Below are 14,423 nucleotides of genomic sequence, written 5' to 3'. Positions count from 1 at the left end.
CTACTGATCTATTTCACAGACTACGGACCACAGGAAGGCGGAAACAGTAACTTTCATTCTTGACTCTGATATAACATTTGTTGCAGAGAAGCATTTCAATCAACATTTGTGGAATGATTTTTTAAAAAAATAAAAGCTGAGTGGAGAACCCAAATCTTAAATCAACTGAACTATGAAAAACTTCCTACCAGGTTGACAAAAGTTTTTAAAGCTAAAAATGTCAAGTGTAAAAAATAAATAAACAAGTATAAAATTTTGAAATGTCCAGTTTTTTTTGTTTTGTTTTTCAAGTGTTTACTGACAAGGATCCAGAGCAGTTGAAACTCAATACACTGCTGCTAAGACGGTAAACTCAGAAAACATGTTAGCAGCTCCTTCTTTATTTTTTTATAGCTGATCACACAAATTGCTAGATTACGGCATAATCACTCAATGAAATATTCCACGGCAGTGAAAATAAATTAACTGCAGCTACTGGGTATTCCACCAACCACCTACCCATTTGTTGTACTGCGGTGGCTTGTACATTGCTATGATGCTTGTTATTTCAAATACCTGGTAGGCAGGTCTCAGCAGTTCCCAGACCAAGACGGGCTAGGAAGAAGGCCTGGCAATCTACTTCCAAAAATTAACCAGTGAAAACCTTATGGATCAGAACAGAAATAGTCTCACTGGACTCAAACTTTCAGCCAACTCTACCAGGCTCGTAATGGCCCAGCCCAGGCACCGTCTCTGTTGTACACATGGCATTATGAGACCGATGCAGCCTACTTGGCAGCAACCAACAGCAATATTTGGGTAGCACATGAATAAGAACAAGTCACCAAATGCATCGTACAAACCACACAGCGATAAAGTTCAAAAGTAAGTAACACTAAGCTATGCACCACTTAAAGACGCAAGAGGGCTAACAGGCCTTGTTTGTGCTTTTTATGCTAGATGATAAAAAAATATATTCCTAAATAAAGAATCCTATCGTGGGTGCAAAGGGAAAATGAGACCAACCAGAAAACTTAGGGAGCCTTTTCCACTCTGATAAGGAAGATTTTATTTCTTAAAGTGCGTGGTAAGTTCCTGTGTTCGTTACCACACATCACAACTTATCTTCATAACATTCCATATAAAAAGGAGTCCCTGGGTGACAAAACCAGCTGAGTGCTTGACTACTAAATGAAAGGTGGACAGTTCAAATTACCCAGAAGTACCTGTTAGAAAGTCCTGACAACTTGCTTCCAAAGTTCACACAACCCCCGCACCCCTCAGGCATACACTTCCACTCTGTACACAAGGGGCTGCCAGAATTCAGAATCAACTCAATAGCAACTGGCTTGTTTTTGCTATTGTGAAAATGTTATTTATAAGATAGTATTTGTGGAGACCTTTATGTAAAGCAATTTCTTGTTTGCAGATGAAATGACAGGTTATCTAAGACAGGCACTGAAATCATCTAGTCCAGGGAGGGGCATGAAAGAAAACGGACCATGTGTTAGTAACAGTGGAAGTGAGTCATGGGTACAATGAGATGATTTTTTTTAAACAATGAGATTTTAAAAGAATGTTCTCCACTTTGTTTTATGCTTAAATTATTCCACGATAGCACATCTACTTCGCATATCAAAATGTCACAATTAATTTAATCCGCGTTCCAATTCAAAGATTGAAAATATGTAAATTTTTTGGTGTCTGTCTCCAATCTTCATAAACTGCTTAGTCTCCCTGTTTCCGCCTCCACGAATCAAGAAAGCTAACAAGCAACCCAAGCCAACCATATCCACTGCGACTTTGGCGATTCTGACTCCAAAAGGAAGCAAAAACATTCAATCGAAACTATCACCCACCCAAAAAAAGCCCTTAAGGAAGGTTTTTTAAAAAACAGGCAGAGAGCAACATACGCCGGTGCATCTCGCGGTAAAGAATGGTCAGCGCCTGTAGCGAGTTGTCATCTGTAGGCTCCAGGGCTGCCACCTCCTGCGCCAAGGCGAACGCTTCTTCTTGCTTGCCAGTTCTCTGCAAACCAATCGCCTTAAGAACCTGCCGTGACGGAGAAAACGCTGTTTTAAAGGGTAGACATGAAACTATGATCCTAAGAAGGCCAGTTTGAGAACATAAATTGTAAGATACGCATGGGTTGCTAATCAACTAAACCATAAGTTCCCAAACCTATGTGACCTAATGTCTCCTTTTTAGAAAAAAAATGTATTCACTGACCCTCTGGCAACTAAAAACTTGTACTGCAGCCCATAATCCAGAACACAGTGTAGGGGTCTCCTTTTACATCCCCTCTGAATAGTTCAAGACCACCACCCCCTCCACGAGAGGTGCAACTTTGGCTAGCAAAGAACTACACCAATTTTTTTACTTAAAATACAAGTGAATCAAGATTCTTTCCAATTGTCGGTAAAGAAGAGTGTGCACAACAATGCTTAAACTCAAACCCAAACTTCCTGCCATCGAGTCAATTCTGAGTGACAGCAACCCTGTCAGACGCAGTAGAACTGCCCCTATAGGTTCCCGAGACTGAGTCCTTCCAGGAGTACAAAGCCTCGCCCCTCTCCTTTGACCACCATGCCCACCGCCGGCTAAACTCGGTACGTAATGTCAAAGACATAAAAGCTAGCTTCAAAAACACGTATACAGCTTTAAAGTGATTGAGCAGATACAAAGGACCTTCCAAAAGTTCACGGGAAAATAGAATTGAAGGATAATGGATTTTTTCCCCACAACCTTTTAGATGCCTCCTGAAAAGTACTGTGTAAAAATATACAACGATCATTGAAGAAATGAATTAAACACCTTTTCCCTTTCAAGTAAAGAACTACAATACATAATCCAAAAAAGCTAAGTAACTGTGGGCAATGGAACTTGTACCTTAGCACAATGAAGATCCTTATGCTTCTTCAATAGTTTATCTGCTTGCTGAATTGCCATTTTATTATTACCATTATCAAGATAATCTGTAAAAAAATAAATAAATAAACCATGTTAGTCATTCTGTTCCTTCAACAACATGAAAAAGAACACAATGTCAAGTCCCCACAGATGCTAGCCAGACTTTCCAGACCCACAGAAGATGGATGAGCCCCTGAAACTACTGCCCTGAAATAATCTTTAAACCGTACACCAAGAATGTCCCCTGAAGTCTATTTAAAAACAAACAACTGTTTAGCTTAACTATAAAAATGGTCCACCTTGAACATTACACTCCTTTAAGAACTATCTACCTCAGGGGTCCTCCAACTTTTTAAACAGGGGACCAGTTTAAAAAGGGGTCCCTCAGACCCACTGGAGGGCCGGACGATAGTTAAAAAAAAAAAACTATGAACAAAGTTCTATGCACACTGCACTTATCTTATTTTGAAGTAAAACAAATGGGGCAAAAACACCCAGCAGGCCATAGTTTGAGGACGCCTGATCTACTGGTATATGGGATGAAACTGACAACTGCAATGGGAAAAATTAGATAAAAAATTAGATAGGAACCTTAGGGGACAGTGAGTTTATGTTAATGATGGAAGGACAACTCAGAAAATGAGGGTGACAATGGATGCACAACCAATGTTACTATTTTGAACATGCAGAAACTGTTGAATTGGTGTGTTTTGCTATGTATTAGCCTCAGAAACAACAGTAACAAAAAACACAAGCTGGTATTGGAGACTTCAAAAGGTACCTCACCTCTAAGTAAAAAACATAACAGAGCTGATGGCCCAATCCAATAGACCTACAGTCATCTCTCGTGTACAAACAATATTACAGGTTACATTAAACCCTACTTTTATTAATGCCTACTATTAATCACAATCTGATAGGATGCAGTCGAACTGCCTATTGCGGTTTCAAAGGTGATAAATCTTTATGGAAGCAGCTCTGGCTGGCAATTGTGAACCACCGAGTGCCTGACTACTCCACCAAGGCTGCTATGGGTTACATCAGTTCTGCTCTGTCGTATAAGGTCAGTATGGGTTTAATGGTGAGTCAGTACTCTATATACAGGTATGTCATGCTTAACAATCACAATGTAGCCTGTGAAACAGGATGCTGTGTCTTTAGGATGTTGTGCAAACCCTGTATTAAAATCTTGTGGGAGCCCACGTCAGCCGCCCTCATCACCACAGCTGCCAGAGCTACTGGCAGAGACCCAGGGGAAGGCCCAGCGCCACCCCACGTGAGCCAAAGGTACAGCCGTCACCTAGCAGCCACCCTGCTTGCCAGACAAAGTCCAAGAGGCAAGAGTCCGGGTAGGCAGTGAGGGAAAATAATAAACAAAAGGAGCAGGGCTGCCCTCTAAAAACAAACAAACAACCCTGAGGGGACCAAGGACATATTTACAGTCTGACACTGCCCAAAATGGATGTGAAAGAAACCATGCATCCCTACATACAGAGGACAGACAATAATGGTTTTTATATAAGGAAAATAACAGGGTTAGACAACAAAAAGGACAGGGTTCAGTCATAAAATTTGAAGTGAAAATAGTCATGAAACTATGCTACAGGGCAAATGAAATATAACCGCATAACTAGTGATATCAAAGGGGGTGGGAGAGGAATAGTATAGCTACACATTTTCTTGTGATACCAAGATGACGTTGGTACCAATTTACCCCAGTGTTATAAATACAAGTCCTTAAATGTAATGAATATTCATGGTAACCACTAAAAATATATAGAACACATTCATATAAAAGGAAATCCAAAAAGCTCACTACAATAAACCAATAAAACACAAAAGCAAGCAATACAAAGAAGGCTTGAGACATACATAAAACACAAAACAGCATCAATTACTTCTTGTTAGGAAGTATAGTGAATGTAAATGGGCCAATGTTCCCATCGAAAGCCAAAGTGGCAGAATGCTGTTTGCAAGAGACACACCTTAAACCCAAAGACACAAACAGGTCGAAAGTGAAAGGTTAAAAAAATGTAGCCTATGTAAATAATGGCTGAGAGAGTTGAACGCCAATCTTAATATCAAATGAAGTAGACGTAAAGGTAATCTGTCGGAAGATACAAAGATGGGACTTTATACAGTGAAAAAAAGGTCAATTAACCAAGAAGATTTAAATATATATGCACCAATATTGGAGCATCGAAATATATACAGCAAACTCCGAGAGAACTGAAGGGAGACGGCCCACCATGTTTCCATGACAGTGCTCTTTAACCTCACCTGCCTTTTTAAGATAATGGACCCAGCCAGCCCTGGAACACTACTATGACCTCACGGTAATGGTCTCCCTCCTCCAGATGATATGGCTCTGTGGATGTCTTGTCCCTATTTTTAATAATTGTTTAATAAATGTTTAATAAATTGTCCGTTTTTAATAAATGTTCTCTTTATTAAAAATAATTTTTGGAGGGCAGAATTAAAGGCATTTTATACAGTGAACGACTCAGAAACTACATGTGAAAGTTTCCTAAACGAGTGAATTGAAGAGAGGATCATAGGGAGTGAAAGAAGTAATTGCTGAAGGGAGAAACACAGTAACATTCACAATCATTGGAGAGTTCAACATACCACTTTCAAACTATGGGCAGAATATCTAAGAAGATCAACAAAGAAGCAAAGGACCTGACTGATACTGGACCCAGTGAGACTTAGCAAACATATAGACCGCTCCATCCAAAGGTAGCACAGTATACATTCTACTCCAGTGAACATGGATGGTTCTCCAAGACAGACCGCATTTTAGGTCACAAACAAGTACTGATAAATCTACAAGATTCAAATCATACAACACATGGTGCTGAGTTGGAGATCCACTCAGTGGCAGTGGTCTCAGTTTGGTTTTTGGAGTTCAGGGACCACACTCAACTCCTGACTCTTCTCTCACGATGAGAGTAAGATTCCTTGCTCCCGCTTTCTGAGAGGGCTCGTTTTAAACCCAGAGGATGGCAAAACTGACCGACGGCCTGGACAGACTTCTCCGTATCCTATTTGCATGGTCCCACCCAGTTGTCTGGTCTAAGTTACAAAAACTATGGCTAGAGGAGTGACATCAAGTAGTTTACTGCACTGCACCAACTCAAGCCTTATGCTCAAGTTACAAGATGCAGAAAAGCACTCGCGGGAAACAATTAATTTGTTCAGCAATAAACGCCTCCATAAAAAAAGACCTCAGATTAACCACCCAACTCAGTAACTCCAGGAACCAGAGAGAGAAGAGCAAACCGACCAGACGAAGGAAAGAGAAAGCTCAGCGCCACCACATGGAAAGGGAGGGAGGAAAGGAGAGGCCAGTATCTCTCATGAAAACCCCACACGGAATCGACTGCCACTGAGTTGATGCTAGCTCAGCAGGACCATATATGGCAGAGTAAAACCTTTTCATTGTGTTTCCACGGTTTTAAATCTCTATGGAAGTCGCACCTTCCTGCTGGGGCACACTGGTGGGTTCAAACTACTGACCTTTCAGTTAGCAGCCTAATGCTCTTACCAAGACAGATGGGGAAATTCCCAACAGAACACTAATGAACAGAATCTAACAGTCATATGCCACAACCATGTGGGATTATTCCAGGAATATAGGCTAGTTAAACATTAGAAAATTAATCAATGTAATAAACACATCACATCAATAGGACAAAGAAAAAAGAACCACAAAATCATCTCTATGGATGCAAAAGAGTCATCTGATAAAACCCAACGCCCTTTCTTGATGAAAACGCTAAAGGTTGGAGCAACTTCACGGCATATATGAAAGACCCCTTCTATTCAATACTGTATTAAAGAAAGAAATAAAAGGTATCCAGACTGGATGGGGGTGGGACGTTTAAACATCTCTATTCATAGATACGACCCTCTATATAGAAATTCCCAGAGTCATGAAAACTTCTAGAGCAAATCGAGGAACTTAGCAAAGTTGCAAAGTCAACGAACAAAAATTTTCTTCAAAGGCACTCCATTATTTTTTTAATCCATTTCCCCACAAACTTTTTGAAGTCCCCTCATATACCAGCAATGAGAAATCTGAAAGGAAAATTAGGGAAACAATTCCATTTATAAGAACATCTAACAACAAAATACGTAGAAATAACTCTAACCAGGAACACAAAGGGCACATACTTGAAAACTATAAAACACCCCTGAAATGAAAGAAGACTTAAATAAATGGAAAGATATTCCAGGTTTGTAGACTAAAAAATTTATTATTGTTAAAATGTCGATAATACCCAAAGTAATTTATAATTTTTTTCACATTTTTAAAGACATTTAATTAATTTTGCATAATTTCACACTGGGTTTTCCAACATTACATATATTTTCTTTTTTTCCCCCTTTTTTAAACATTTTATTAGGGGCTCATATAATCCATGCCTATACATACATCAATTGTATAAAGCACATCTGTACATTCTTTGCCCTAATCATTTTCTTTTTTTTTCTTTTCTTTTTTTACATTTTATTAGGGGCTCATACAACTCTTATCACAATCCACACATATACATACATCAATTGTATAAAGCACATCCGCACATTCTTTGCCCTAATCACTATCAGTAATTTATAATTTCAATAAAATCCTGACCCAAATCCCAATAGCCTTCCTTACAGAAATTTTTTTAAAAACCCACCTTGATGTGACTATTGAACTGCATGACATGAATTATATGCCAATAAAACTTTTTTTTGGGGGGGGGATAGAAAAACAATCTTCAACTTTATAAGGCAACACAAAGTCCTGAATAGCTAAAACTATGCTGAAAGAAAAGAACAAAATAGTAGGTCTCACACTTCTTGATACCTGGAGTAATCAAAATAGCCTAGTATTATTGATATAACTGTAGACATGTAGGCCAATGGAATAGAAAAGTCCAGAATTGTATCCACTTTGGGGCAACTTATTTTTGAAAAGGGTGCTAAGTTCACAGGATCGGGAATAAGGGTCTCTTCAATAAATGGTGTGGGAAATTTAGATTTGTACACACAGAGAAATAAAGCATATCCATGACTCGCCTCATGCTGCACACACAACAAATTCAAAACGGATTAGGAGCCTAAGTATGCAAACAAAACCCACAAAACCCTTAAGGAATGAGCAGGGGCCGACACCATCATGCCTAGCATTCAACACGGTATTACCCAAGAGCAAACGCACCATCCCCAAAGGACAAAATAACCGGAACCTCGGAAACACAAATGCTTTTTGTTCATCAGAAGACTACCAAAAAGTGAAAAGACAAGTGAACTGGGCGAATGTTTCTTAAAAGTCGTCTGGGATTGACCCTACCTACCTAGACAGTCCACCTCCCTCCCCCAATTCCAGCAAAAAAAAAAAAAGTCATCTGGGACAAGAATCTACTAACCAAAATATAAATAAAACTTTGACAACGATTAAAAAAGACAAATAACCCAACCATGAAACGGACAAAGGATTTGAAGCGATAGTTCACCAAAGAAGACATTCACATGGCTTGACATTATTAGGCAGCCGCCGTAAGACCCACGGCCATAGAGCCAATGCTGCCTCACATCAACCCTAAAAAAGGCTGCACCTCATACATCTTTACAGGGCAGACACCTTCAAACCTCTCCACAGAGAAGCTGCCGTCTGAACCACTGACCTTATGGTTATCAAAACCGCAGAGTTACCGTTTCAGGCCCACTCGTGTGACCGGGCGGGGCCCTGGAGATTTACTGGTTATGAATTTTTGCTGCAATCTCCGTTTGAAACCACCGTCACGCCAAGGGAGTAAAGAGTTAAGAGTGTCGGACACTCACTGGGGCAGTCCTCTCCTGTCCTACAAGGCTGCTATGCGGCACAGGCTCAATGGTTTCTTGGAAAGTGGTCAAAAAGCCCTGGTGGTGCTGTTGCTTAAGCACTGGACTGCAAGGCTGACAACTCGCACCAGTAGGCCATCGCCTGTCCTTACAGATTCCCTGACAAGAAATAACCAGCTCTGTAAACGGTACTCGCTCTTCCTCAGAAGTTGTGTCTGATGTCATTCTCAGTTCTGTAAGGCTCGTAAGTTCCCAGGACATTCTCTTGAAGCATTCTCAGACACTAGAGGAAACACCTTTGATGAACCCCCAGTGTTAAGAGTCGGTCTCTAAACAGGTAAGACCAGGCAAAGGTGTCTCCTAGGCTGCAGTTCCTTGTAGGAACAGAAGCCTCACCTTTCTCTCATGGGTTCATGACCTGGAGACCTTGTGGGTGACTCTTCAATCACACAGCACCTTATAGAGGGATGAAAAATGCTGATTAAGCTAATGAAGGACTACACAATGTCCTATTTGTTTCCGGGCTCCAGCCACAACTAGTGGCCACCAAGGCCAATGCTATGCTTGGGTAAGCTGAAGGGAAGTGGGGCTGCAGGCAACAAATAAACCCCTGAGGAGCCACAAAGGGAAAATAGACACAAAGTATCTTCAGCTGAGTTACTTTTCCCAAATAAAACTTGTCATTAACACACTACTTCTCCAGGCCGGATGTACTTTCCAGCAACTGGTCTCCCCTGATGACATGTCCAAAGTACACGAAATGAAGCCTCACCACCTCTGCATTTCAGGAGCATCCTCTGGCTACACCACACAGACTTATTCTTTTGGACACTCACGGTACTTTTAATGTTCTTTACAAACTCCGAAGTTCAAAAGCACCAGAATTTCTTCTGAAGTCCCCTTTGGTCTTTCCTGTCATTTTATTATTTGTTTGTTTGTTTATCTGTTTAGTTAATTTAAACAAGGTTATTTAAATAAGATGTTTGAGTTGAAGGGAAAAATACCTGGACTTCCTTTATTTGAGGGTAATTTACACCTACTTAAAGACTGATTGCCCTGTATGTAAAAGCAATGTACAAAAGAAGCTATAAAATCGATCTTCCTTTTACAATGACAAAAGAAAAACATTAAAATTCTCCCATCGAACAAAGCATGCAAGGACTTTTTATGTTTGTTTTTTATTGTTGCTAAACAGTGAGAGTAAAGTAGCTTAGGGACTATAAAGAGAAGGGCTGAATGCACACGCCACTAAAAGAGAAGCGGGTGTTTTCACAAAACCAGTGTTTTCCCCACCCCATCTCCACTTAATGGTGATCAAAACAGACCACTGGCCGTTTAGCAAATATAGAGGGAGGAAATGCAGTATGCTTGTGCACATGCACCGGTTAACTTTATGTAAAATAAAGGAAAGGAGACGTGGAAATGAAATACAGAAAACTACTGTAGCAGTCAGGAAGTGCCCGAACTAAACTGTGGTTTTCTAATTGAGAACGGATTCTTGGTCGATCGGAACAGCATTCTGAAGGGAAGGTACAGGGTCCCTTTTAGAAGACGCCTCCTATCTGCTGCTGGAACACATCCATTGTCTATCTTCATCCTCCACGTACACCTGTGCAGGTAAGTCTGTTTCACTGAATGGCTGCCCGTCAGACCAGAATCGGATGTCTCATTGATAGACCCTGTCGTCCGCAATAGGCTTTGATTCATTTACTAAGTGGCACTCAATCGTACACTGCACCACAGAACCATCCTGCCCCAGCACCTTCATATGACTATGATCGGTGTTCTCAGTCTTGCCTCCTTCCTCGGGTTTCTCGGTGACCGTGGAGAGCACTGGAGTCTCCTCTGCTGCCACTTCACAGGAGGTACCAGGTCTGCACAGATGGTGCACACAAGCAGCAGCAGGAGGCCTCTTTCCTATCTCTTAATGACCTTTTGCTTTCTTCATGTGGGACAGTCTTGGAGTCACTGCACCGGGAGTTCAGTCACTAGTGTTTCGTGTGTAACGTACATCAGCACAGCAACACACAAGCCACCACAGCAGGACAAACGAATCAACGAGTGGGGGACATTACTGGCTATGAAATACACATTTTGTAGCCCTTGGAGAAAACAGGCAAGTAAAAAGATATCCTAAGCCTGTCCTTTTTAGTAGGTACTTTTACAAGTTCATCAACGGTGCCGAGTGACGGTCACAATTAGTGTTATTGCTTTAGTAACATGGGTCAGTCAATATCAGCCACGTACAAAGCAGACGGTGGAAACCACAAGGTTATGAAGCCATCAGTTAAGGCAATGCTTCCCAGAACCTGGTCTCATATTCTTCCACCTGAAATGTTTTTAGGTTGTCCTTGAAGATGGCGCTAGATAACATTCCATGCGAAAGAATGTTTTTCCTAAGAGAAAAATCTCCATCTGGAGCTAGCCTGCCACCTCGCTAGCACTTACTTAACATCTTGTTAAACCAAGAAGCACACTGGCATCAGACTCAGATCTTCACAAGAATTAAAAGTCTTGTCAGGGCTTTAATGACACTGTACTGATTCCCATTGTATTCTTTTTCTGGTCTTGTCCTCTTCAGACAAGTGATACAAAGTTGTCCACGAATAGCATAGCAGTGTTACCTTTTAAAATAAGTTTTTAAAAATAAATTTAGGGTAAAGCCATCAACTTTTTAAAATATTAAGGACTAGTACAGGTAATACTAGAAGAGCATGTATCACCAGAACAAGTGATAGAAATTTGGGAAACACTGGATTAAATGACAGGACCTACCAATGATTTTTAGAAAGAGCTAGCAAGAGTCTATCAAAATATGTTGAGTAAATGAGAGAACCACAAAAGTTCAGACAGAAGTTCCTCTTCCTCAGCTATGCAGTCACAGAAGCACCACCACCACCACCACCACCACCACACACACACACACGCCTGCTCACTATCTCCTTGCACGTAAAGGAGGCCCAAGGAACTCTTGGTCCGCTCATTCTGAGAGATACAGACAGAAGGGAAGGGCTGTCAATCTCACAAATAAAAAAAAAAATCTTCAAAAGAAAAGAAAGTCTTCTGGCTGTGTGTTCTTGATGCCTCTGGTGCGGCTGTTAACACTGTTAACTATTACAGTACAGATGCTGCTGCCATTGGGAAAAATACCAAATACCAAATGACTCCATCTTTAAACTCCATTGCCCTTTGTTTAAAAAACAGTAGAAAGACAAGGTTTTCTACTCCCATGAACAGTGTCATCTCCAAAACTCACAAGGGCCTTTCTACCCTGACCTACAGGGTCACTATGAGTTGGAATTAACTAGATGGCAGTGAGGAGGTGGGGCAGAAAGGGGGAACCTACTACAAGGATCTACATATAACCCCCTCCCTGGGTGACGGACAACAAAAAAGTGGGTGAAGGGAAACATCGGACAGTGTTAAGACATGATAAAATAATAATTATAAATTATCAAGGGTTCACAGAGGGGGAGGGGTGATGAGGAGCCCATACCAAGGGCTCACGTAGAGCAAATGCTTTGAGAATGATGATGGCAACCAATGTACAAATGTGCTTGACACAATGGATGGATGGATGCATTGTGATAAGAATTGTACGAGCCCTCAATAAAATTATTTTAAAAAAACAAACCAAACTAATTGCTTGACAATAGTTAATTATAGATAAAATAATGGGATCACTGATGAAGTCTATGAACAGCTCATCAATTAAAAAAGAGTGTCTTTGGGGGTGGGGAGGGCTTCCTATACATGTGGAGATTCTGGCAAAGTTAACTCGCTTTTTGTTGGCTGGCTCATCATCATCTGACCTTAGGTTCTTTGGGCTTGAGTCAGCAACCTGATCTACTCTGCCAATCCTGAGTGTCAATTGCCTCTGCAGCCTACAAGTCAGCAGCCTGTCATCTTACCTGTTGTCATCAGCCTCTGCAGCTACATCAGCCAAGAAAAGAATGCAGTCTGATACCTGATACTTGGAACTTACCAACTTCTAAGACCACTTTCTTGGGGGTTAATCTCTCTCTATAGACACATAAGTAAGCTTTCCTGGTTTTGCTTCTCTAAAGAACTCGATCTAAGACAGGTTAAGAGAGTAAGATGAATGACATCAGTAGAGAGGAAGAAAGTGGGAATAAGGCTGCTATACTGTGGAGACTGCAATGAAGGTCGCATAGCAAAGTGTGTCTTAATTGCTAGAAAGAAAACCAATTTGCTCTGGACACTTTCTCTCAAATCACAATCAGAAGTTAGAAATAGAAATAATACTACCTAAATGATGGGCTCACATCCTCCATTTGCCCCTTTTTGTTTCCCATACAGCATTCAGGACTTTTTTTTCAGGACTTTTTTTTTTTTAATAAATTTTTTAATTATTTTATTGGGGACTCATACAACTCTTATCACAATCCATACATACATCAATTGTATAAAGCACATTTGTATATTCATTGCCCTCATCATTCTCAAAACAAGTGCTCTCCACTTAAGCTCCTGGCATCAGCTCGTTTTCCCCCTCCCTCCCCACTCCCCCTCCCTCATGAGCCCTTGATAATTTATAAATCATAATTCTGTCATATCTTACACTGTCCGACGTCTCCCTTCACCCAGTTTTCTGTTGTCCGTCCCCCATGAAGGAAGTTATATGTAGATCCCTGTAATCAGTTCCCTCTTTCCATCCCACCCACCCGGTATCACCATTCTCACCACTGGTCCTGAAGGAATCATCCACCCTGGATCCCCTGTGTTTCCAGTTCCTGTCTGTACCAGTGTACATCCTCTGGTCTAGCCAGATTTGTAAGGTAGAATTGGGATCATGATGGGGGAGGGGGGAAGCATTTAGGAACTAGAGGAAAGTTGTATGTTTCATTGTTGCTACACTGCACCCTGACTGGCTTGTCTCCACCCACAACCTTTTCTGTAAGGGATGTCTAATTGTCTACAGATGGACTTTGGGTCTCCACTCTGCACTCCCCCTCATTCACAAAGATAGGATGTTTTGTTCTTTGATGCCTGATACCTGATCCCTTCAACACCTCGTGATCACACAGGCAGGTGTGCTTCTTCCATGTGGGCTTTGCTGCTTCTGAGGTAGATGGTCGCTTGATTACCTTCAAGTCTTTAAGACCCCAGGCGCTATATCTTTTGATAGCCGGGCACCATCAGCTTTCTTCACCACATTTGTTTATGCACCCACTTGTCTTCAGCGATCATATAGGGAAGGTGAACACACAATGATATGAGTTTTTCCTCTTTGATACCTGATAACTGATCCCTTTGACACCTCATGGTCACACAGACTGGGCTTTTTTGTGGCTTTCCATGTGGGCTGTTTGCTTCTCAGCTAGATGGCCAATTGTTTACCTTCAAGTCTTTAAGACCCTAGGTCAGGGGTCCCCAAACTTTTTAAACAGGGGGCAGTTCACTGTCCCTCAGACCCGTTGGAGGGCCGGACTACAGTTAAAAAAACAAAACAAACTATGAACAAATTCTTATGCACACTGCACACGTTATTTTGAAGTAAAAAACAAACGGGGTAAAAACACCCTGCAGGCCAGATAGATGTCCTCAGCAGGCGGCATGTGGCCTGCGGGCCATAGTTTGAGGACGCCTGCAGATAGTTGGGCTCCATCAGCTTTCTTCACCACATTTGTTTAGACACCCGCTTTGTCTTCAGCAATCATTTCGGAAAGGTGAGCATCATG

At 41.2% G+C, this 14,423-nt stretch overlaps 1 protein-coding gene across 1 annotated transcript in view; it reads right to left on the bottom strand.

Moving 5' to 3' along the window:
- The window catches only part of NAA25 (N-alpha-acetyltransferase 25, NatB auxiliary subunit), a 75,186-nt gene that overhangs the window by 53,452 nt on the left and 7,311 nt on the right, over positions 1–14,423 (bottom strand). The window contains exons 2-3 of the mRNA XM_075534393.1: positions 2,869–2,954; positions 1,893–2,031 (exon numbers count right to left, since the gene is read on the bottom strand). Coding sequence (XP_075390508.1) covers positions 1,893–2,031; positions 2,869–2,954 — 225 coding nt within the window. The remainder of the gene's footprint in view (positions 1–1,892; positions 2,032–2,868; positions 2,955–14,423) is intronic.

Source organism: Tenrec ecaudatus, chromosome 16 (assembly GCF_050624435.1).
Source record: "Tenrec ecaudatus isolate mTenEca1 chromosome 16, mTenEca1.hap1, whole genome shotgun sequence".
Classification (NCBI taxonomy): domain Eukaryota; kingdom Metazoa; phylum Chordata; class Mammalia; order Afrosoricida; family Tenrecidae; genus Tenrec; species Tenrec ecaudatus.
This window is presented reverse-complemented; position numbering and strand designations above follow the sequence as displayed.